Source organism: Tursiops truncatus, chromosome 11, assembly GCF_011762595.2.
Source record: "Tursiops truncatus isolate mTurTru1 chromosome 11, mTurTru1.mat.Y, whole genome shotgun sequence".
In the NCBI taxonomy this organism is placed as follows: Eukaryota; Metazoa; Chordata; class Mammalia; order Artiodactyla; family Delphinidae; genus Tursiops; species Tursiops truncatus.
This window is the reverse complement of record NC_047044.1, coordinates 17,856,579-17,879,471: the sequence shown is the minus strand read 5'-3', so window position 1 is coordinate 17,879,471 and position 22,893 is coordinate 17,856,579. Positions and strand designations below refer to the sequence as shown.

Sequence of the window (22,893 nt, the reverse complement as noted above, 5' to 3'; positions counted from 1 at the left end):
TAGAGCCTCGAGCTTCAACAATCCCTGATTTTGCTGTGGGGGAAAAGTATGTGATCCTTGGTTTCAAGTGGCTTGGCGATTGTCTTGATAAGAACAGGTCGTATCAATTTAAAAAGCCACTTGATAATACGCTCAGATCAACACTCGTCAGATTTCCTTATTTCTGTTGCTGTGTACGTACCACACCAATGCTCGTTTTATTTTGCACGCGCGCGAGAGAGAAGGTGACATTTCACACTAAAACTTAGCTCGCTTCTAAGAATGTTATCAGTGAGGTTTTATCCCCCTACATTTTAGGCGTGCAGAAAAAGGAAAAGCCACCTATTACAGACTTTTACAAGCTACTTATTACAGACTTTGACAATCAGAGAGTGGCTCTCAGAAAGTCAACTGGATTGTCCCAGAAAGTATCAACCCGTTTTCAAAGTATTCCCTGATTAACAACACTATACTCCCCAATTTAATAAGCGATCAAAATCACTGAGCCGCTAGATATTTCAAAAATGAAGAGAGACGGTCATTCTACTTATCAGCTGCTCTGTTTCCCAGTGTTCTTGGCATCGGTGAGCATACCTTGTACGATTACATCATCATCCAAATAGATGACTTTCTCGTGTTGATGGATAAGCAGAGGGAGATAAAATCGAACAAAGTTCAGCTGTTAAAACAACAAAAGCAGTGATTGTGGGGAAAAGACAGAAGGCCCAGTGACTAATAGGTGTGCTGGGGGGGTCAGCTTTGACCATGGCCTCTGCTCAGCTCCAGGTCTGGAGCAGAATAAAACAGAGGCTGCAAAGAGGTCTCACCTGAGCTTCCTGATGCCCAGTTTACCTGGGCCCTGGGACCGAAACCAGCGCTGGTCAGCAGTTCTTCTAGATCCAAACCCCCCACTGCTGAGATTGTCACCGCTTTCATCTCTGTGAACTGATGCAGCGGGAGTCACAGAGGCTGTCAATCTTTCTGGCCACAAACTGTCTGCTTTCCTCTACACTCAGTAATTTGACTACTGTCAACTAAAGCAGCCTTAAACACACATGCACACTTACGTGCGCGCGCACACAGTGCACACATACGTACACACGTGTGCGTGAGCACACACACACGTGCACACACACATACACACACATGTGCGTGCGCATGTGGAGCTCATCTCACACGTCATCACATCACACACACAGGTTCACCCTCTTAGCTCCTTGAACCAGAAAAAAGCCAGAGAAGCATGGGCTGAGGATGGGGGTCTTAACGTTTTAATAGCTACAATACTGTATAATGCAAAGTCCCAACTCAGCTAGCACTCTTGATAATAAATATCTGGAATTGGGAAAAGATCTTATCATCAGAGGGCTTCGAATTTAGTTAATTTTCAAGGATGGATTTAAATAATAATCACATGTAGAAGGTGGCTGCATTTTCTGTACACCTGCCATCAAAAACACCACTCTTTATGCAGAAGAGGGTCCCTTTTGTAAGAGCTCTTGCAGTAAAACACCTTAAGATTCCCAATGCCAGGAAGCAAGTTGGTGTCTCCTGAAAGTATGTCAATACTCTGAAGTATATAATCCATCTCCCTACCATTTCTCCTCAGCTACTGGGATACTCTGAGCTAAGTGTAAGGTCCCGGCACGGTACACACAACTGTCTCTGAGCTGGGAATACTTTTTCTAGGCCTCATAACTCGGGCCCTCCCCTGCCCCACAGGCATATTTACACACATAAATGCATCCTGCATCTTCTTACGCTTCGTTTCTTCTTTCATAGCTTCATTATGGTTTATGTAAACCATCTTACATCCTTTCTGCAGTAGGTGGCTTTTGAATTATAAATAAGCAGTGTTTGGTAGACACCTAAAACTGTTAGGCTTCTACAGCATTCTGTGGGCATCCCAGTGGCTGGTGTTCACACCGAACAAGGTCTCACCGAGAACCATCCCCGACATGTGCGATCCCTACTCACAGGCTGGAGCAGTTCAGGCCTCGCGGAGTCTGGTCTGATCTTTCCTTTGAGGACCATAGGGTTGAATTCCACGATTTTAAAGTTTATTTCTCTCAGTTTAGAATGTTCGATCCATTTTCTAAAGGGATGACAAAAACAGAAAAGAACCTCGAGCACACACCTCCAAACTTTCCTCAATTTGCCTATTGCCTCAATCTCTTGCCTCCATAGAAAGTTAAAAATAAAATATGTGCAACCTTAGTAAAGTCTAGTCTATAAATCCTTCTGATTTTTTCCCCATCTGGTTTAGCTTTGAATCTTTTTTTTTTCATTCACATAACTTTCTGCAAAGGAAATGAAGCAAAATAGTAATAACCAAATATCTCCCCAGATCCACATAATCTCCACAGGAAACTAGAACAAAAAGTTCCTTCTTTCTTATAAAGCAGCATCTGTGGTTGACGGTGCTCTCCTTTTTATTTTTATTTTTTTTTGCGGTACATGGGCCTCTCACTGTTGTGGCCTCTCCCGTTGCGCAGCACAGGCTCTGGACACGCAGGCTCAGTGGCCATGGCTCACGGGCCCAGCCGTTCTGTGGCATGTGGGATCTTCCCGGACCGGGGCACGAACCCGCGTCCCCTGCATCGGCAGGCGGACTCTCAACAACTGTGCCACCAGGGAAGCCCGATGGTGCTCTCTTTGCCATGGGTTAACAGCACTGTAAGGAAGCCTGGCCTTCTGAACCTGCTGCTTTGACTGAATCGTGTTTACTCTGCTGTTTTGACTCCAAGGATGATTTGAATTTACCTTTGCCTCTGTACATATACAGTCTTCTGTCCTTGCTCCCCACTTTCTCTTCCTCCTCCTCTCCACCCTCTCCCCTTATGTGTTCTCAGTCTCACAGAACTTGAAATACCTTGAACTTCCCTTCATCTCTGCTCTCTCCACTTCCTCCATCCTCCTTAGAAATAGTCGCTGTTAACAGCTGGGGATCTTTCTGGGTCTTTTTCTTTACAGAAATACATATATGTACATGTACAAATTTACAGTTTGGGCGTTTTGATTTCATTGCTATAGATTGAATGTTGTGTCCCCCACAGATTTGTATGTTGAAACCTAATCCCCAGTGTGATGGTATTTGGAGGTGTGGATTGTAGGAGGCGATTAGGTCATGAGGATGAAGCCCTCATGAATGGGACTAGTGCCCCTTATAAAAGACGTTCATCCCAGTGAACTCCCTTACTCCTTCTGCCATGTGAGAACACAGCGAGAAGACAGTCTGCTGTGAAGCACGAAATGAGCCCTTCCCAGACATGGAATCTGCTGGCACCTAGAACTTGGGCTTCCCAGCCTCCAGAACCTGAGAAGTAAATTTCTCTTGTTTTTAAGCCAAGCCATCCAGTCTGTGCATTCGGTTACAGCAGCTCAAACAGATTAAGACATTCATCAAGTGGGTCATCCTATATGAGGTGTACTGCAACTTGTATTTTCCACTTAGTAATATGTCTTGGAGATATTCTATGCCTTCTTTCTTTGTTAACAGCTGGATCATATTCCATAGTTCATTTAAATATTCTTTCACTGACGGACATTTAAGCACTTCACAATTTTTTTACCACTTCACATAATGCCGAAATTAACATTATTGTACATATACTTTGGTCATATGTACTAGAATTTCCGCAGCACAGATTCCCAGCTGTTGAAGTGGAATGGTGAGTCAAACTATATATGCATATACCATTTTATTAGATATTGCCATATTGCCCTCCCAAAATTGCTTTACCAATTTATGAAGTGTACATTGTGTAAACAAGGAATAAGCATGTCTATTTTCCTGCAAAGGACGGTGTTGTCCTATTTAGTTTTTACCATCCTGATGAGTGCAATGACACACCATTGTTTTCATTTGCGTTTCCCTATTAGTAACATGGAATGCCTTTTCGTGTTTGCTGACCATTTATAGTGTTTTTTTCTGTGAATTGTCTGTATTCTGTGCTCATTTTTCTACTATATGCTCATCTTTTTGAATTTTTTTGGTAAGAATTCTTTATACATTTTGGATAGTAATCCATTGTCTATAATACATGTTGAAAATACCTTGCCTAATCTGTTGTGTGATCAGTTTCACTTAGTGTTTTTCACCAGTTAAAACTTTTTAAATATTAGCAGTCAAATCTGTCAGTTTTTTTCCTTGGGCTCAAGGAGTCACTCTCCATACCCAAATGATACAATTATCCCACATTTTAGGAAGACATTTAGAATTTTATTTCCTGTTTATTTCTTTTAAATCCAACTCCAATTTATGTTTTAGTATGGTGTATGATAGGAAAGAGACCACTCTGCAGTTTAAAAATTATAATTAGTGATGATTCTGAGCCATATTAAATTATTATATTAATAGTCTCTCAGGTTAAGACAGCAGAGAAAAGAGAAACTTTTAGAAAGAAAGACTCATATAAACTGCTTAAGGATTGGGTTTCCTTCATTCATTAGATAATTCACTTCTGCAGAATGATGCATGGCCCTACCGGATTAATGAGACTTTGCTCAAATTTCCTTAGCTAGGAACACGTTTGTCAGGCCATCAGGTAAACCTCAGGTCATCCCCTTATTAATTTAAAGGACATTTATCAAAACAAAGAAGGGAATCCATGTAAAGACAGACAAGGACAATTAAAAGAAAGTAGAAAACTCCAAAGTCTATAGTACACAGATTACCGTATTCTGGACAGAGTGTTCCGGAGTCCAACTACATAGAACAAAATGTTGGCATCAGTGTTGCTGTAGATGCTGTTGATGGCAGCCATAGCCGCACCCATCCTCCCTGCTGCTGCACAAATCACCACCGGAATCTCATCTTCCATATCCTCAGGAGTCTCAGAGTCATCATCTGGAAACATCAAAATCAGAGTCTTGGAACATGAAGGAATTTCACAGTGTGGAAGTCTTGCTTTCCACACTCCAGGGGGAAGATAGCATGGTGGGGAAGAGATTGCCGATTGTTCTCCAATATCCCAGTCTCTCCTTCTTCTCTTAGAAATACAACATTGGAACTTTAGCTGGCACACAGCCAACCACTAAGAATATTTTTCCAGACTCCCTTGCAGCTCTGTGTGATCAAGTGCTGACCAATGGGATGTTAGTGCCAGTATACGTGCAACGCCTGAGTTTGCCTTTAAAAGGAATATGCTTACCCTCCCCTTTTCTTTTCCCCCTTCCCATTGCCTGGAATGTTGATATGATGATAGGAGTTCAAGCAGCCATCTTGTACCATGAGATGGAAGCTGCCTCTTGAGGACACCAAAACTATAAGATAGAAAGGATCCTGATCTGGATGATTATGGAACTGACACATCAGACTTTCACTTGAGAGAGAAAATAAACTTCTATTTTGCTTAAGTCACTATTATTTTTGGAGCTCTCTTAAAGAAGCCAATCAGATAGCCTAACACATACACACAGTTGAAAAATATGTGAAGAACTGAAAAGCCTCATTTGATTCAACATTCTTCAACTCTTGTCTGAATTGGAATATTTACCTTGCCTACATTGCTATAAAATATACTGCTTGTGATCTTGCTTTCTGTTATCCATGCTCTTGTTGAGAGAGTCAAAAGTTGATGGCAAAAAAAGGAGATAAATGAAAAAGTATGACTAATGCATAAGATGAATAATTGATTATTCTTCTGATCCTTGGCTATGATATAAAATACTAATGTCATAACATCATATTTCGGTACCACAACACAACTTTCAGGTATGAAGAATAATAATTATCAGTATGTAGAGTATTCACTATCAAACAGATATCTGAGTTTTACTTAAAGCTCTCTCTTTCTTTACAGATGTCTTTTTGCAAACTCTCTATTTTTCAGACCCAGGGTAGTTTTAGCTGATATTTAATCCAACAAACGTGTATGAAACTAACCACCAGGTACTCTGCTTTGTACAATTTAAGAAATATTGAGGGCCTTCCCTGGTGGCGCAGTGGTTGAGAGTCCGCCTGCTGGTGCAGGGGACGCGGGTTCGTGCCCCGGTCCGGGAAGATCCCACGTGACGCAGAGCGGCTGGGCCCGTGAGCCATGGCCGCGGAGCCTGCGCGTCCGGAGCCTGTGCTCTGCAACGGGAGAGGCCACAACAGTGAGAGGCCCACATACCAAAAAAAAAAAAAAAAAAAAAAAAAAAGAAATATTGAAAGGCCTCCCTCTTTATCTCCTATATCTCTTCCACCACCTTCCTCCACAAGTGAAATTTCCACCACTAAAATAATTTTTCACAGTATATTTGCTGGCATGAGATAATGCTCATAATATAATGTTAAGGGTGGGGGGGAGAGAACACAAAATCCTTTCCAGTATTTGATCCCAATTTGACACATGCATATTTGCAAATGGATCTATGTCTATTTATAGAATTGAGTAATTTTAATTTCCTTATTTGTGTTTCTTTAAATATTAGCAGTCAAATTCTCCAAAGTAATTACAGGTTGCTTTTATAAAGAGAAGAAAAAATTTCTTAAGGGACTGTTCCTTTTGAACTAAACTGTCATCTTGGGGAGGTCCCCTAATCATGTGGTATGTTGCCTAATCATATGGTACCTGCAGGCATCTAAGTGATTTGCCTAAATGAAAATTTGACTATGTTTCTTCATTGCTTAAAGTTCTCCCATGGTTTCTATAGGATAGAGCCACATTCCATTCCTGGCACACGTGGATCCAGTCCCTGTTCACTTCTCTAGCCTTGTCTACTTCTATTCCAGCGTTGCAAAAATACTAGCGGTTCCCTGAATACTGGCACCTTACTGTTGTCCCTTATCTTAATGCCTTTTCACAGGCTGTTTCTGATACCTGGAATATTATTTTCATCCCCTCCTGCATGTCTAACTATTACATATTCATTCCAAATGCAGTATAGACATGGGAGCCCCCAGGAAGCCTTTAACAGCTCACTAACACAAATTAGTTCAGCCCTCACCCATGGTCACTCTGTCCTTGCTTGTGAGTGGATTTACCAGCTGCACTGCAATTTATTTGGTAGCATGTCTTTCCTTTCTCTCCTGTAACACTAGGAGCTCTGTGAAGGCTGGGACAGTATCTTGTTCACCTCTGTCTCCTCTGCAGCTAGCCCAGTGCTGGAACATGGTAGATTCTCAATACATTTTGGATGGTTGGCTGGCTGGCTGGCTGGGTGAATTCATTAGAAACCTCTATTTGAGAACTCACCACACTGCATGGGAAGAATCTATTCATGTGTATGCCTCCTATACTAGACTGTAAGCTCACTGTATTATCCCCACTGAGTCTGGCACCTAGCAAGCACTTAATGAAAGTTTGCTGAAATCAACTAAACAGATATGGTGTATTGGCCTTAGAGAACAGGGCCCTAGAGGAATAATTCATGGGTGACTCTTAGGGGCAAAGAAAGAGGGAAGGGTTGAAAATCTGGGGCAGTACCTGGCTGTCAGGCTCAGATAGAGTCCTTTATCAGGCTATGGGCAGAATGAGGTTTGGAGGAACACGTCGCCTTGAAAGAAGAGCACCCCAAGGGAAGGTCAAACACTGAGTTTACAGCTCTGCTGCAGACACATCACACCACCATACTGCTTAAAAGCCTCTGCCAGTCAGAGAATCTGGGAGCTAACCTAAGCCAAAATGCTCTCTGCCTAGAAGTCTTTCCTGGACAGAATGATAGATGAAGGCACGTTGGAGGAAGGGTGGGAAGATTTTTCAACTGTAATTCTTCACCAATGCCCCATCCTAGCAGATCTTTGGGAATCAGCCATTGTACTACTTGGATCTGTTACACCAAATGCTGCCTGAGCCAGACCATTAAAAGGTTTGTTATGAGAAGCCATTTGGTGCCCATAAAAATCTCATATAATAATGGCATATGGACCAGAAATTTATTATATTGCTTTAGACCCTTCTCACAAGTAACTCTTATCAAACAATGTCCATTTCTAGAAGAGGTGAAATGTCTGCACTCCCAGTGCCAAATCTCTGAATCCCATTTCAAATTAGAACTATTTTAGCCAAACATATAAACTTGCTGCACCCCAAATGGGCCAAGAGTGAATCACCAGCATGCTGACTGCAAGGAAACTGTCGGGAGATTCCATGGAGTGTCATTATCAGGAGATTCCATAGAATGCTACCATGTTTTTCTTCAGTACATGACTTCCCAGGGCCTCTGGACTTCACGTTATGACACTAGTTCTTTGAATTAATGTTTTAAAAATTGTGAAGATTAATATGGAATAGGTGAGGTACAGAGGATTTTTAGGGCACTGAAACTATTCTGTATTCTATAATGATAGATAAATGTCCTTATAAATTTCTCAAAACCCATAAAATATACAACACCAGGGGTGAACCCTAATGTAAACTATGGACACTGGTGGAAATTCCCTGGTGGCCCAATGGTTAGAACTCCCTGCTTCCACTGCAGGGGACATGGGTTTGATCTCTGGTCAGGGAACTAAGATCCTGCATGCTGCACAGCATGGCCAAAAAAAAAAATTTAACTATGGACACTAGTGAAAATGATGTGTTAACATAGGTCCACAGATTGTAACACATGTACCACTCTGGTACGGGATGTTAATAGTGGGGGAGGCTGTGTGTGTGTGTGTGTGTGTGTGTGTGTGTGTGTGTATGAGCGCGTGTGTGTGAGCGAGTGCATGTGTGCGCGTGCACGTGTGTGTGTGTGTGTGTGTGGTGGAAAGGGGTATGGGGGAAATCTCTGCACCTTCTGCTCAGTTTTGCTGTGAAACTAAAACTGCTCTAAAAAATAAAGTCTATAAAATATTAACATGCACCTCTGGAAAATTCCAGTCAAACAGAAGAGTATCTAAATGGCGACTGTTTTCTGCAGACCTCGCAGCCCACATTCCAAAGGTTACCAGTGTGGTATGTGCCTCTCAAACCCTTCTTAATGTACACACAAAAGCACATATACTACATATTATATAAATATTACATGAAATTTGATGTATTATTTTAAAACCAAAATACCACCCTCCCCCCCGCAAAGGAGAATCATTTAAGAGTTCTTTGGACTTCATCTTCAAAAGTAGCCAAAAAATTCAAGTGACAGGGTATCCCAGAAAATCTTTTGCAGTTAGTGAAATTAGGGTGTAACTAAGAACATTCAGAATGCTACACACACAGTTTAGGTGATCTTGGTATAGTGGTGGGACAGCAGTGATTATAAAATGAAAGTAATTAACATGTGCATACTCTGCTGGGTGAGACTAAAGGGAAAGAGGTGTCCAGCCTAGAAAAACATTTCTCAGTGGATTTCCTATGAAGTCAGTGTGTCTTGGGTTTAACTTTGAAACAAATTTAAAAAGTTTTAAACTGAAAAAAAAAATGAAATCATACTTTTCATAGTCTTCTGTAACCTGCTTTTTCCACTTACATACCACAGACATCCATCTTTCCATGCCAACTATGTTCTTTTGAGTGGTATTTCATAACACTGATTCCCTCTCTTTTTTTAAATTTTAACACTGTGTGGGATAAAAATGTGCTATTGGATCCATTCATGTGGTGAAAACACTTTATCGTATATAAATATATAGCCAATTAGTCAGGATGTGCATTTCCTCACAGTTCTTTTAACAGCTATTATAAAAGCAACTCATTTCTTTCCATGGAGAAAGGAATTTGCAATGCGATCTGCCGACTGAATGTGTTGGTTTATGGGCAGGAAGTAAAACGTGAGGAGTAACAAGCTCAAAGTTCAGACCACATTTGGCCTTGTATGACCTTCTCTCTCTCTTTCTGTCTCTGTCTCTGTCTGTCTGTGTCTCTGTCTCTGTCTCTCTCTCTCTCGACCTTTCTCAAAGCAATTTATTGAGTCATTAGTTACATACTGCTATGGACTGAATTGCGTACCCCTAAAATTCATATGTTGAAGCTCTAACCCCTAGTACCTCAGAATGTGACTGTATTTGGAGATAGGACCTTTAAAGAGGCAGTTAGGTTAAATGAGGCCCACCCTTAATTCCATATGGCTAGCGTCCCTATAAGAAGAGGAAAAGACACCAGGCCACGTGAGGACACAGAGAGAAGGCGTTCCTCTGCAGGACAAACCAGCCCTGCCGGCACCTTGATCTTGGACTTCCAGCCTCCAGAACTGTGAGAAAATTAATGTCTGTTGTTTAAGCTACCCAGTCTGTGGTATTTTGTTATGGCAGCCCAGGCAGACTAATACAGATTTCTTTAAACTTACCTACTGTAAGTACATAGTTCAATGATATTTAGTAAATTTATCCCACTTTAGAACATTTAGAATGTTCTAAAATCCCATTTTAGAACAATTTTCATCACCAGAAAATTTCCCTTCAGCTGGGTTGCAGTCAAGCCACTCCCACTCCCAGCCCCAGGCAACCACTGACCTGTTTTTCTGTCTCCATAGAGTTGCCTTTCCTAGAAGTTTCCTTTAAATGGAATCATATAACATGTGGTGTTTTTGGTCTAGCATCTTTCATTTAGTATGTGTGTGAGGTTTATTCATATTGTATCATGTATTAGTAGTTTGTTCCTTTTTACTGTTGGAAAGTACTCCATTGCATGGATATAACACATTTTATATATTCAGTACTTGATTCCCATGTGGATTGCTTCCAGTTTGGGGCTACTATCAATAATGCCCTATAAATATCTGCATACATATCTATGTATGGAAATCATTCACGTTCCAGAGGCTCCTAATGTTCATCTAGACCTGATTATACATATTTTTAATTTTTTATGAATTTTAAAATAATTAATTAATTTTTGGCTGTGTTGGGTCTCTGTTGCTGCATGCGGGCTTTTCTCTGGTTGAGGTGAGCGGGGGCTACTCTTCCTCGAGGTGGCGGGCTTCTCATTGCAGTGGCTTCTCTTGTTGCGGGGCACGGGCTCTAGGCATGCGGGCTCCGTAGTTGTGGCGCACAGGCTTAGTTGCTCCGCGGCATGTGGGACCTTCCTGGACCAGGGCTCGAACCCGTGTCCCCTGCATTGGCAGGTGGATTCTTAACCACTCGCCTCCAGGGAAGTCCTTATGAATTTTTTTATATTGAAAAAGTCAGCTTTGCGAGAGCAGGGACATTATTTTGTTCCTTGTAGAGTGTCCAGTGCCTAAGCCTCTGGCTTAAAAAAAAGTGTGAATATGAATGTATACAATGCACCAAAATAGGACCTGTGTCTGCCTTTGGCTGATACAGCTCCAGGTAATATTCTGTATTTTCCATAAATGAGTATATTCATTTTGCTGATATAAAACAGTAAACTAACGAAAAATAAAACACTGCTGGTGCTACTTAATTTTTGTGTGTGTTGGCTTTGTATGTTTGGAGAAGTGAGGTTCCATCCCATGCAATTCACCCCTGAAGAGGGGAACTGGGCTCCCAGTGCAGCTGGAGGAGGACATATGGTCAATGCAGCGATTTTGCTCATAAGCGAAATTATTGAGAGACTCCAGAAGGGTGGATGCAGAGCAGGCCACTCAGAGTGAGGTCCGAAAACCAACAGCCTCAGCATCAACTGGGAGTTCATCAGAAATGCAAATTCTCAGCCCCACCCCCGAACTACCGATTCAAAACCTGGGGCCAGGACTGTGTTTGAACAAGCCCTCTGTGTGATTCTGATATGTGCTAAGTTTGAATAGCACTGATCATTCTACAACACAACTGAAAATTTGGCCTTGGGTTGATATTCTAAAAGCAGGTACTTGGAAGCTGACTGAATTTTTGTTTCTCTCTGAACCCAGCTATTGGAAGGACTCAAACTGTGTTCTTAGGTAGCTCATCTTGATGGACCACATGGCTGCCTGCCTGCTCCGTTCTTCTTCTTTTTTTTTTTTTTTTTTGCGGTACGCAGGTCTCTCACTGTTGTGGCCTCTCCTGTTGCGGAGCACAGGCTCCGGACGCGCAGGCTCAGCGGCCATGGCTCACGGGCCCAGCCGCTCCGCGGCATGTGGGATCCTCCCAGACCGGGGCACGAACCCGTGTCCCCCGCATTGCAGGTGGACTCTCAACCACTGCGCCACCAGGGAAGCCCCGTTCTTCTTTTTTTTTAATATATTTTTTCTTTGCGGTAAAATACGCAACATAAAATTTACCGTCTTAACCATTTTCAAGTGTACAGTTCAGTGGTATTAAATACATTCACACTGTTGTACAATCATCACTGTCATCCATCCCCCTAACGCTTTTCATTTTGTAAAACTGAAACTCTATACCCATTAAACAACAACTCCCCTTTCCCCTCCCCCCACCCAGCCCCCGGCAGTCATCACTATGCTTTCTGTCTCTATGAATTTGGCTACTCTAAGTACCTCATGTTGGTGGAATCACAGAGTATCTGACTTTTTGTGACTGGCTTAGGTCACCATGCATACCTGTTTCGTTCCTGAGCACAGTCCCCCTATGAACTTTCTTATACAGAATCCCACAGATGGTCACAATCAAAAGGAACAGCAACACCTGGTTAACTGAAATAAAAACAGAAACATGTTCAAGTATAACCTATCAAACTGAAACTGTGGAATAAGTTTAGAATAGCCAGTGGGAACAGACGCTGTCCCTGACATACACAGGACTGGAGGCCTGGAACCTTTCTTTAAGCAGGTAGCACGTGGAGTCAAGAGTTAATCTGTGATACTGCCGATACTCAAGGCCACACAGATGTAGTTTAAGGACAGCCAGGGCTAAACCCAGGCAGTCTGACGGCAGAAGCTACAACCTTGATGACTGCATGATGTTGCCTCTGGAGCCACTTTCTGTGCAGGAATACTTTGTTTCAAATAATAGCCAACATTTATATGACACTTATGATGAGCCAGTGCTTATTATGAATACATGTTCTTAGTCATTATAACAGCTGCTTCTCAGTTAGTTCTACCACTGGCCAAGGATGATGTACATAAATCTCTTGCCCTGAGTAAGAGGTTAGAAGATCCCAATACCTCTTCCCAGTCTAAGCCTCCAGGGCCATCCTTTCCAAAACAGTGATGCTTGCCCTTAGGATCTACTGAGAACTAGAATGGTGTCGGATGGTGTTTTCCTAAGTATGGAGCCATACACCACTGGTTGTACATGGGATGATTCAGGAGGCTTGTGTTCATAGCATTAAGGAACATTAAATCACAGTGAGAAATCAGTCCTAATTCACATGCAGGCAGGTAACCAAAGCTACCCAGAATTGAAAACGTTACTCTAACCATATATATTTGTACAATCACCTTCTTCTGAGACATAACTGTTACTCTACTTATAGTAAGGATATACACTTTCTATTACAAAATACACTTATAATTTTTTAAATGAGTCAATTTAAAGAAAATAGTAAGTCATGCACAGAACAGAAGGAACACAGATGATGAAAAGTTGAGAAAGTGGTACACTGCCACATGCAGTACACAAGTGCCTGCAGTTTGGTAAACATTGGCAGCAGGGGAAAGGGCTGGGATTTGAAGTCAGACTCAAATCTCATTTTACCACCTACTAGCTGTGTGGCCTTGGACATGTTACTTAACCTCTCTGGGCCTCAGTCTGCTCATCTGCTAAATGGGGATTGTAATAATAACCACTACCTTGCAGGGGTGTTTTGAGAGTTACCAAAGGCAATGGAGGCCCAATAAAGACTTTAAAATTGTTTCGTATTATTATTTACTATTTTTGTGTGTCAAGATATTTATACTTATTGGCCTCATACTGATCTATTTTCTGGCCCCTAGGCCTTTGTCTTCACATTTGTAAAAGGAAGGAGTTGGACAATCTCCACGGATGCCTTCCAGAGCTATGTCCTAAGGCTCAATGGTTCTGCCTTGCTGACATCCATCCCTTCTCTGCCTTTCTGGGTTATCAGATTCAGCCAGAGACAACCAGATACTATACTCAGTTTAAAACAAAACTATACAGAAACAGAAGATAAGGGACAAAGTTCTATAGTTTATCGATACAACTGATTAACATTCGCTTCCCACAGCCACTTTGACGAAGCAGCCTAATGTCTACTACCATCTGACCCTTTTTTAGTATAAGTATGTCCCATGCAATATTGGGGATATACTTATACTAAAAAATTATTCATAGTTTATTAGAAATTCAAATCTAACTGTATATCTTGTCTTTTCATCTGCCACATTGGGCAACTCTATTCTGAGGGTAACTAACACAATTAAGTAATTATTTTTCCCCTAGATTCACAAACAACTGGATATAAAATCAGAGGCAAGTCCAGGTTTTGATGGGGTCTGAAGATTACATAATTTGAAGTGAATCTTTAAGAATAAGAATACGAAATTACAAGCTAAATTAGGCAGAAACATGAATACTTATTTAAAATGAGAAAATAAATAATATTTGCAACTTTTATGGAAACATCTGACCCCTCTCATGAAAAATCCACCTCTGAACAAAACACTCAACAACTTTCTACGGAAATCATCCTCATATGATGATGCCAACAACTGTCTGTGGGAAAACCATCCATGAAAACCAAAGAAGATTAAAAAGAAAAAGAATAAGATTCAGCATCAAAACAGTCCTCCAAAATATCTATTTTTAATCATAATTTTTAAAAGTTTGTAATCTTACTTTTTCGTAACAAAGCCATGTGTGTTCATGTGGATAAAAACTGTGACCTGTGGATTAAAGAATAAAAATTATTTTTAAAAGACAATCAACCCAAAAGTCATAACACAATTATTAAGGACTACATCTTTGACCATTTGCTATGTGGAAAATTTTGCAATCATTCTTTTTTTTTTTTTTTGTGGTACGCGGGCCTCTCACTGTTGTGGCCTCTCCTGTTGCAGAGCACAGGCTCCAGACGCGCTGGCCCAGTGGCCATGGCTCACGGGCCCAGCCGCGCCGCGGCATGTGGGATCTTCCCGGACCAGGGCACGAACCCGTGTCCCCTGCATCGGCAGGCAGACTCTCAACCACTGCACCACCAGGGAAGCCCTGCAGTCATTCTTAACTGTTCTGAATCTAGAATTTTTAACTAAATAGTTCTTGAATTCAGCGCTCACCTCTTCAAATTGATTTCTCTGGCTGTACAAAACGTACAAAGGACTCCCAAAGCGTAATCTTTTACCTTCTCCAAAAACTGCCCTGTCAGCCCTCTGGGTTAGCAGATCAGATGGCACTAACTGGAAGAAATGTCACATAAGACATTTCCCTTGATGTAAAATATCAATCCTGTGCCTTTTTTTCCTGCTACCATAACTTCATTCCTTTGATAAGGAAGCTTCTACATCTTCAGTAATCCCTTGTGAAAACAGAACCATCCTGAGAGGGGCACATTTTATGCTCCATTCAATCATTCAGTAAATATTTATTGAGATCCTACTAAAAGCCCAGCACTGTGCTATGTACTGGGGATGCAGCAACGCACAGATCAGTCCCAGTCCCTATCATCACGGAGCTGCTTTCAGTAGAGAAAAGAGATATTAAAATGTAACAAGTAAAATAATTAATTATGGTAAGTGATATGAAGTAAAAAACAGAAGTGCTGGGATAAAGATGAATAGAGGCCGGGAGGCATCTTGGTGAGAAATCAGGAAACACCTCACTGAGGAGATGACATTTGATCAGAAGAAAGGGCAGGAGCCAGTGGAGAGAATGCAGAAGAGCATCCCAGGCAAAGGGAACAGCAAGTGCAAAGGCCCTGGGGCTGATGATTCTAAGTACCGCAAGAGGTTCAATGAGGCTGGAACAGAGTGGAGTAAGGGAGAGACTGGCTAGAAGAGGCTGGAGACAAACTGTGGGGTCTGTAAAGGAATATGGATTTTATTTTATTTATTTTTTTGGCTGCATTGCATCTTCGTTGCCGCACGCGGGCTTTCTCTATTTGCAGCGAGCGGGGACTACTCTTTGTGTGGTGTGCAGGCTTCTCATTGCGGTGGCTTCTCTTGTTGAGGAGCACAGGCTCTAGGTGTGCAGGCTTCAGTAGTTGTGGCTCGTGGGCTCAGTAGTTGTGGCTCACGGGCTCTAGAGCACGCAGGCTTCAGTAGTTGTGGCGCATAGCTCAGTAGTTGTGGCTTGCAGGCTCTAGAGCGCAGGCTCAGTAGTTGTGGCACACGGGCTTACCTACTCGGCAGCATGTGGGATCTTCCCGGACCAGGGATCGAACCTGTGTCCCCTGCATTGGCAGGCGGATTCTTAACCACTGCGCCACCAGAGAAATCCCTGGATTTTCTTTTAAATGCATGTAACCCCCTCCATCAGCCTTTGTCTTCCTTAAAGCCCTAAAGCAATGTTTCTCAAACATTCCCACAGAAATTCTGATGATAAAGAAGAGCGGACACTCCAAAGTCATCCCAAGTGAGTTCAAAATATCTTACAAGTTTCTTGTCTTACCTTCAAGTTCATGTAAAATGTACATAAATATAGGGGAAAAAAATAGTCCCTTCATTGTCGGAAGAGCTCCTCTCAGGGAGAAAACTCTTCGTTATGTAATCAAGGTCTTCTATACACATATGTGATGGATAGGGGTGAGATCAGGAGAAAGCTAACTGGGTCGAGTAAATGATGAGCTGGAATCCCCGGGTTTGGCAGCAGCCCAAGAAGAACAGCGTGTAAGGAGGAGAAAGATCACAGGACAGGAGCTGCCAGTCGCCCAAGAGAACTTCTTTCCCTGTGCAGATGGGCCCTAGGGACTTTCAAATAACTGGAATTTCCAATATGCAGTCCACAGTCTCTGCCATGCTCTGCACCTTCTAATCCCCACCCTACCTCTACACTGCTTTCCCCTCTGGATCTAAAGACACATGTTGCTGTGTTTAAGGGAAATCAAGGGAACGGGGCAATGTTCTTTATTTTGGACATGGAGGACAGGGGAGAGAAACAACTGAGCTAGAAAGTTCTGTGGGCACCGGACATGAGAATGGAAGTCATCAAGAATTGGTACAAAGTTTGGAGGGAATATTGGATGGAGGAAAGGTGAGTTAGTTGTGAGTTAATTGCATTTGAATCTCCAAATCTATGGCAGATGGCAGGAATCTTAAACTTTTTTTGACATAAGTATCTTGGAAGTCTGGTGAATCCCATAGACCTCTTCCCAGAATAATGTTTTTAAAAGCTTAAAAGATATATTGTATTATAAAGAAAACCAATTACACACTTTTAAAGAAAATTATCAGAATATTGGGGGGAAAAAACAAATTTGTGATACCTATAGCATTAAACATGCTTCTTTATTAAATAACAAGGGCTATTAGCAGGTATAATACTTATTGTAGCTTTAAGTAGTAATGAGCTTTAAAAGATGTGAGATATTTGTAGCAGCTGTGATGTAACATGAAAGTACCTGATTTACACTGATGAGGAAGTCACAGGTACTACAGTTCCTTCTGTGGCTTGTTTCCTATATTCACAAACGAAGGAAATGCTCACATTTTTCCTCATCTAAGTGCATGAGAAAATGAAATGTATCCATGGACACTCTGAGGGTCTGTGCATCCCAGGTTAAAGGTTACAGAATCCCTGGGGTAGGTTGATTCAACTGACATCTGGGTTAATATGTCATAGAAAAGTCATGTGTTTAATGTTTTACCATCTAGAAAAACTGCTGCTTTGGGAAGATTTGCCAGGTTTGTGCTGTGGCTTTTTGTAGTCTTAACCACTGGACACCAGGGAAGTCCCAGGAACAACTTCTTTTAACAGAAGAGGCAACTACTTCTTTAGAGAATAAAGAATTGGCCTTATGAGAACTATTTTTCTGCCAAGACATTTGAGACATGTTGACAAGGTAATTTCTTTATAGTGTCCTGGATTTCCACAAATTTCCTGTTGTGAACTTCCATAATTAGAAAGAGTGCTTCACTCAGGGAGGCACAAATGGTGATGTATAACAAATATTCAGTAAACCTGTTTTTTTTAATAGACTTCCTGTGACACATGTAATTGATTAACTGCATATTAACAGGTCAGCTTCAAAATATGACTTGATTTTCTTTTTTTTGTTTGCGGCCGTGCAGCATGTGGGATCCTAGTTCCTTGACCAGGGATCAAACCTATGCTCCCTGCAGTGGAAGTGCAGAGTCTTAACCACTGGTCCACCAGGGAAGTTCCTTGACTTGTTGATTTTTAAATGTTTAAATTTTTACATATAGTAGAATTCACTTTTCTGGTTGTATTGTTCCATGAATTTTAACACATGCATAAATTCCTGTGATAATCACAACAAATGAGAAAAAGAACAATTCCAACACCTCCAAAAAATTCTCTTGTGCTGCCCTTCTGTAGGCAAACCCAACTTGACACCTAACTCCCGGCAACCACTGATGTATTCTCTGTGGCTATAGTTTTGTCATTTCTAGAATGTCACGTAAATGGATTCATACGGTATACAATCTTTAAAGACTCTCTTCTTTTGCTTAGCGTGACGCATCTGGGATTGATACTTGCCGTTTCATGAATCAATAATTTGTTCCTTTTTATTACTGAATAGCGTTCCACTGTAAGAATGTATCACAGTTTATTTATCCATTAACCCATTGAAGGACATCTGAGTTCTTTCCAGTGTTTTTTGATTATGAATAAAGCATCTGTAAACACTTGTTTGGAGGTTTTTGCATGATTTTAAGTTTTACTTCTCTGTGGTAAAGACCTAGAAGTGGGGTTGCTGGGTCATTTGGTAGATGTGTGTTTATAAGAAATTTGCCCGTCTGTTTTCCGGAGTGGCCGTATCATTTTGCATTCCTACCAGCAATGAAAGAAAAGTCCAGTTGCTCAGCATTCTTGTCAGCACTTGGTACTTTATTTTAGCTGTTCTAATACGTGTATTTCGTGGTGGTTTTAATTTGCACTTCCCTAATAACTACTGATGTTGAGGATCTTTTTATGTGTTTATTTGCCATCTGTATATCGTTGTGATGGTTAATTTTATGTATCAACTTGAAGGGGCCATAATATTTGGTCAAATACTATTCTGGGTGTTCCTGCGAGGATGTTTTTGGATGACATTAATGTTAAAGCAGTAGTGGAAGGAACACAGATTGCCCTCTCTAATGTAGGTGGGCCTCATCCAACTAGCTGAAGTTCTAAACAGAACAAAAAAGCTGACCTTCCCCTGAGTAAGATAATGTCTCTGGTTTGACTGCCTTTGAAGTGGGACAGTGACTTTTTCCTACCTTCAGACTCGAACTGAAACTCATGCTCTTCCTGGGTCTTGAGGCTGCCAGCCATCAGACTGGATCTACACCAGCAGTTTTCCTGGTTCTCAGACCTGCAGACTCAGACTGGAGCTACACCTCTGGCTCTCTTTAGTGTCCATCTTGCTGACTCAGCCTGCAGATCTTGAGTCTTGTTGGTTTCCATAATCACATGAGCCAATTCCTTATAATAAGTCTTCTTCTGCATACATATACATCTGATCGGTTCTGTTTCTCTGGAGAACGCTGACTAATGCAATGGGGAAGTGTCTGTTTAAATCTTTTCCCAATGTTTTAATTGGATCATTGCTTTCTGATTTCTAAGTTTGGAGAGCTTTACATACTCTGGATACAGGTCTTTTGTTAGATGTGTGATTTGCAAATACTTTCCCCCAGTAGGTGGCTTGTCTTCATTCTTTTAACAATGAAAAGTTAAAACTTTCCTTTGCACAGCAAAAGTTTTCAGTTTTGATGATGTCAAATTCATCAATTTTTTGCTTCTACAGATCATGCTTTCAGTGTCATATCTAAGAATTTTTGGCCTAACCCAAGGTCAGGATGAGTTTCTCTTATGTTTTCTTCTGAGAATTTTGTAGTTTAATATTTTGCATTTCAATTTGAGTTAATTTTTTATATGGCATGAGGTATAGGTTAAAGTTCATTTTTTAGCATGTAAATATCCAGTTGTTCTGGGATCACTTGTTGAGAAGACTATCCTTTCCACTGAACTGATTTTTTTTTAATATTTCATTCTAATTTTACAGTGTTCAAAGGGAGGCTTGAGATTTATCAAGGACTTTGAATCTAGAGGATGACGCGTGTCCCAAAGAAGGTTTCTGATTCTTTCCTACACTTTCTAGATTTGGATAGCAATCAGTGGCTAAAAAGTAAGTTATATCATCAAATACAGATTCAACGTTCTCAAAATAGCACCGGGCCTAAGGAGACAAGAAAAGGGCTGATACATCATGAAAAATTTCAACCAAACATTTCTCCAAATCCAAATCCTATCTTTTCACAATATTCTGGAGTATTTTATTCGTGCTCTGAAAATCCAAGAGAGCTAACAGACTCTCTGTTCTCAAAATATGCCTGTTATAACTCTGCTTCCTGGATGCCCCAGTTCACAATTTATCTATATGCTTATCATAATACCTTATATATTCATTAGAAGAAGCAGTGGGCATTCAGAGAAGCAGAGGATAGCAAGGAAAGTTTGATGAAAAAAAATGAAGTTTAACCATTAGAAAAGAATTTTAGATTATAAAATTCATCTTAGGAGATTGGTTCAAGATGGCGGAGTAGAAGGACGTGTACTCACTACCTCTCGCGAGAGCACCTGCATCACAACTCACTGCTGAACAATCATCGACAGGAAGACACTGGAACTCACCAAAAAAGATACCCCACATCAAGGGCCTTCCCTGGTGGCGCAGTGGTTGAGAATCTGCCTGCTAATGCAGGGGACATGGGTTCGAGCCCTGGTCTGGGAAGATCCCACATGCTGGGGAGTAACTAGGCCCGAGAGCCACAACTACTGAGCCTGCGCGTCTGGAGCCTGTGCTCTGCAACAACAGAGGCTGCAATAGTGAGAGGCCCGCATACCGCGATGAAGAGTGGCCCCCGCTTGCCACAACTAGAGAAAGCCCTCGCACAGAAACGAAGACACAACACAGACAAAAATAAATTAAAAAAAAAAAAAAAGATACCCCACATCCAAAGACAAAGGAGAAGCCACAATGAGATGGCAGGAGGGGCGCAATCACAATAAAATCAAATCCCATAACTGCTGGGTGGGTGACTCACAAACTGGAGAACACTTACACCACAGAAGTGCACCCACTGGAGTGAAGGTTCTGAGCCCCACGTTAGGCTTCCCAACCTGGGGGTCCGGCAACAGGAGGAGGAATTCCTAGAGAATCAGACTTTGAAGGTAGTGGGATTTGACTGCAGGACTACTACAGGACTGGGGGAAACAGAGACTCCACTCTTGGAGGGCACACACAAAGTAGGACCCAGGAGAAGGAGCAGTGAGCCCATAGGAGACTGAACCAGACCTACCTGCTAGTGTTGGAGGGTCTCCTGCAGAGGTGGGGGTGGCTGCGCCTCACCGTGAGGACAAGGACACTAGCAGCAGAAGTTCTGGGAAGTACTCCTTGGCGTGAGCCCTCCCAGAGTCCACCATTAGCCCCACCAAAGAGCCCGGGTAGGCTCCAGTGTTGGGTCGCCTCAGGCCAAACAACCAACAGGGAGGGAACTCAGCCCTACCCATCAGCAGACAAGCAGATTAAAGTTTTACAGAGATCTGCTCACCAGAGCAACACTCAGCTCTACCCACCACCAATCCCTCCCATCAGGACGCTTGCACAAGCCTCTTATAGCCTCATTCACCAGAGGAGAGACAGCAGAAGCAAGAATAACTACAATCCTGCAGCCTGTGGAACAAAAACCACATTCACAGAAAGATAGACAAGATGAAAAGGCAGAGGGCTATGTACCAGATGAAGGAACAAGATAAAATCCCAGAAAAGGGCTTCCCTGGTGGTGCAGTGGTTGGGAGTCCGCCTGCCGATGCAGGGGACACGGGTTCGTGCCCCGGTCCGGGAGGATCCCATGTGCCGCGGAGCGGCTGGGCCCGTGAGCCATGGCCGCTGGGCCTGCGCGTCCAGAGGCTGTGCTCCACAACGGGAAAGGCCACAGCAGTGAGAGGCCCGCGTACTGCAAAAAAAAAAAAAAAAAAACAGAAAAGCAACTAAATGAAGTGGAGATAGGCAACCTTCCAGAAAAAGAATTCAGAATAATGATAGTGAAGATGATCCAGGACCTCGGAAAAAGAATGGAGGCAAAGTTCGAGAAGATACAAGAAATGTTTAGTCAAGATCTAGAAGAATTAAAGAACAAACAAACAGAGATGAACAACACAGTAACTGAAATGGAAAATATACTAGAAGGAATCAATAGCAGAATAACTGAGGCAGAAGAACGGATAAGTGACCTGGAAGACAGAATGGTGGAATTCACTGCCACGGAACAGAATAAAGAAAAAAGAATGAAAAGAAATGAAGACAGCCGAAGAGACCTCTGGGACAACATTAAACGCAACAACATTCGCATTATAGGGGTTCCAGAAGGAGAACAAAGAGAGAAAGGACCGGAGAAAATATCTGAAGAGATTATAGTAGAAAACTTCCCTAACATTGGAAAGGAAATAGTCACCCAAGTCCAGGAAGCACAGAGAGTCCCAGGCAGGGTAAACCCAAGGAGAAACACGCCAAGACACATAGTAATCAAATTGACAAAAACTAAAGACAAAGAAAAATTACTGAAAGCAACAAGGGAAAAACAACAAATAACATACAAGGGAACTCCCATAAGGTTAACAGCTGATTTCTCGGCAGAAATTCTACAAGCCAGAAGGGAGTGGCATGATATACTTAAAGTGATGAAAGGGAAAAACCTACAACCAAGATTACTCTACCCAGCAAGGATCTCATTTAGATTGGATGGAGAAATCAAAAGCTTTACAGACAAGAAAAAGATGAGAATTCAGCACCACCAAACCAGCTCTACAACAAATGCTAAAGGAACTTCTCTAAGTGGGAAGCACAAGAGAAGAAAAGGACCTACAAAAGCAAACCCATAACAATTAAGAAAATGGTAATAGGAACATACATATCAATAATTACCTTAAACGTGAATGGATTAAATGCTCCAACCAAAAGACACACGCTGTCTGAATGCATACAAAAACAATACCCATATATATGCTGTCTACAAGAGACCCACTTCAGACCTAGGGACACATCC

At 41.8% G+C, this 22,893-nt stretch overlaps 2 protein-coding genes across 13 annotated transcripts in view; one reads left to right on the top strand and one right to left on the bottom strand.

Annotated features, from left to right (window-relative positions):
* GLT8D2 (glycosyltransferase 8 domain containing 2) overlaps positions 1–22,893 on the bottom strand; it is a 58,177-nt gene that overhangs the window by 9,516 nt on the left and 25,768 nt on the right. For 9 of the 11 annotated variants that reach the window (XM_073788262.1, XM_073788261.1, XM_073788267.1 and 6 more), the window contains 5 exons: positions 14,525–14,571; positions 12,325–12,417; positions 4,657–4,828; positions 1,957–2,074; positions 574–658 (listed from right to left, as the gene is read on the bottom strand). In XM_073788262.1, the coding sequence (XP_073644363.1) occupies positions 574–658; positions 1,957–2,074; positions 4,657–4,828; positions 12,325–12,417; positions 14,525–14,543 (487 nt within the window). In that variant the 5' untranslated portion in view covers positions 14,544–14,571. Of the gene's footprint in view, positions 1–573; positions 659–1,956; positions 2,075–4,656; positions 4,829–5,132; positions 5,245–12,324; positions 12,418–14,524; positions 14,572–22,893 lie in introns of those variants that run through there. The other 2 variants (XM_019952472.3, XM_073788269.1) reach the window with 2 other exon arrangements.
* TDG (thymine DNA glycosylase) overlaps positions 1–22,893 on the top strand; it is a 68,323-nt gene that overhangs the window by 28,052 nt on the left and 17,378 nt on the right. The window contains exons 10-11 of one of the 2 annotated variants that reach the window (XM_073788257.1): positions 16,211–16,255; positions 17,494–18,492. In XM_073788257.1, coding sequence (XP_073644358.1) covers positions 16,211–16,255; positions 17,494–17,546 — 98 coding nt within the window. In that variant the 3' untranslated portion in view covers positions 17,547–18,492. Of the gene's footprint in view, positions 1–16,210; positions 16,256–17,493; positions 18,493–22,893 lie in introns of those variants that run through there. The other variant, XM_073788258.1, reaches the window with a different exon arrangement.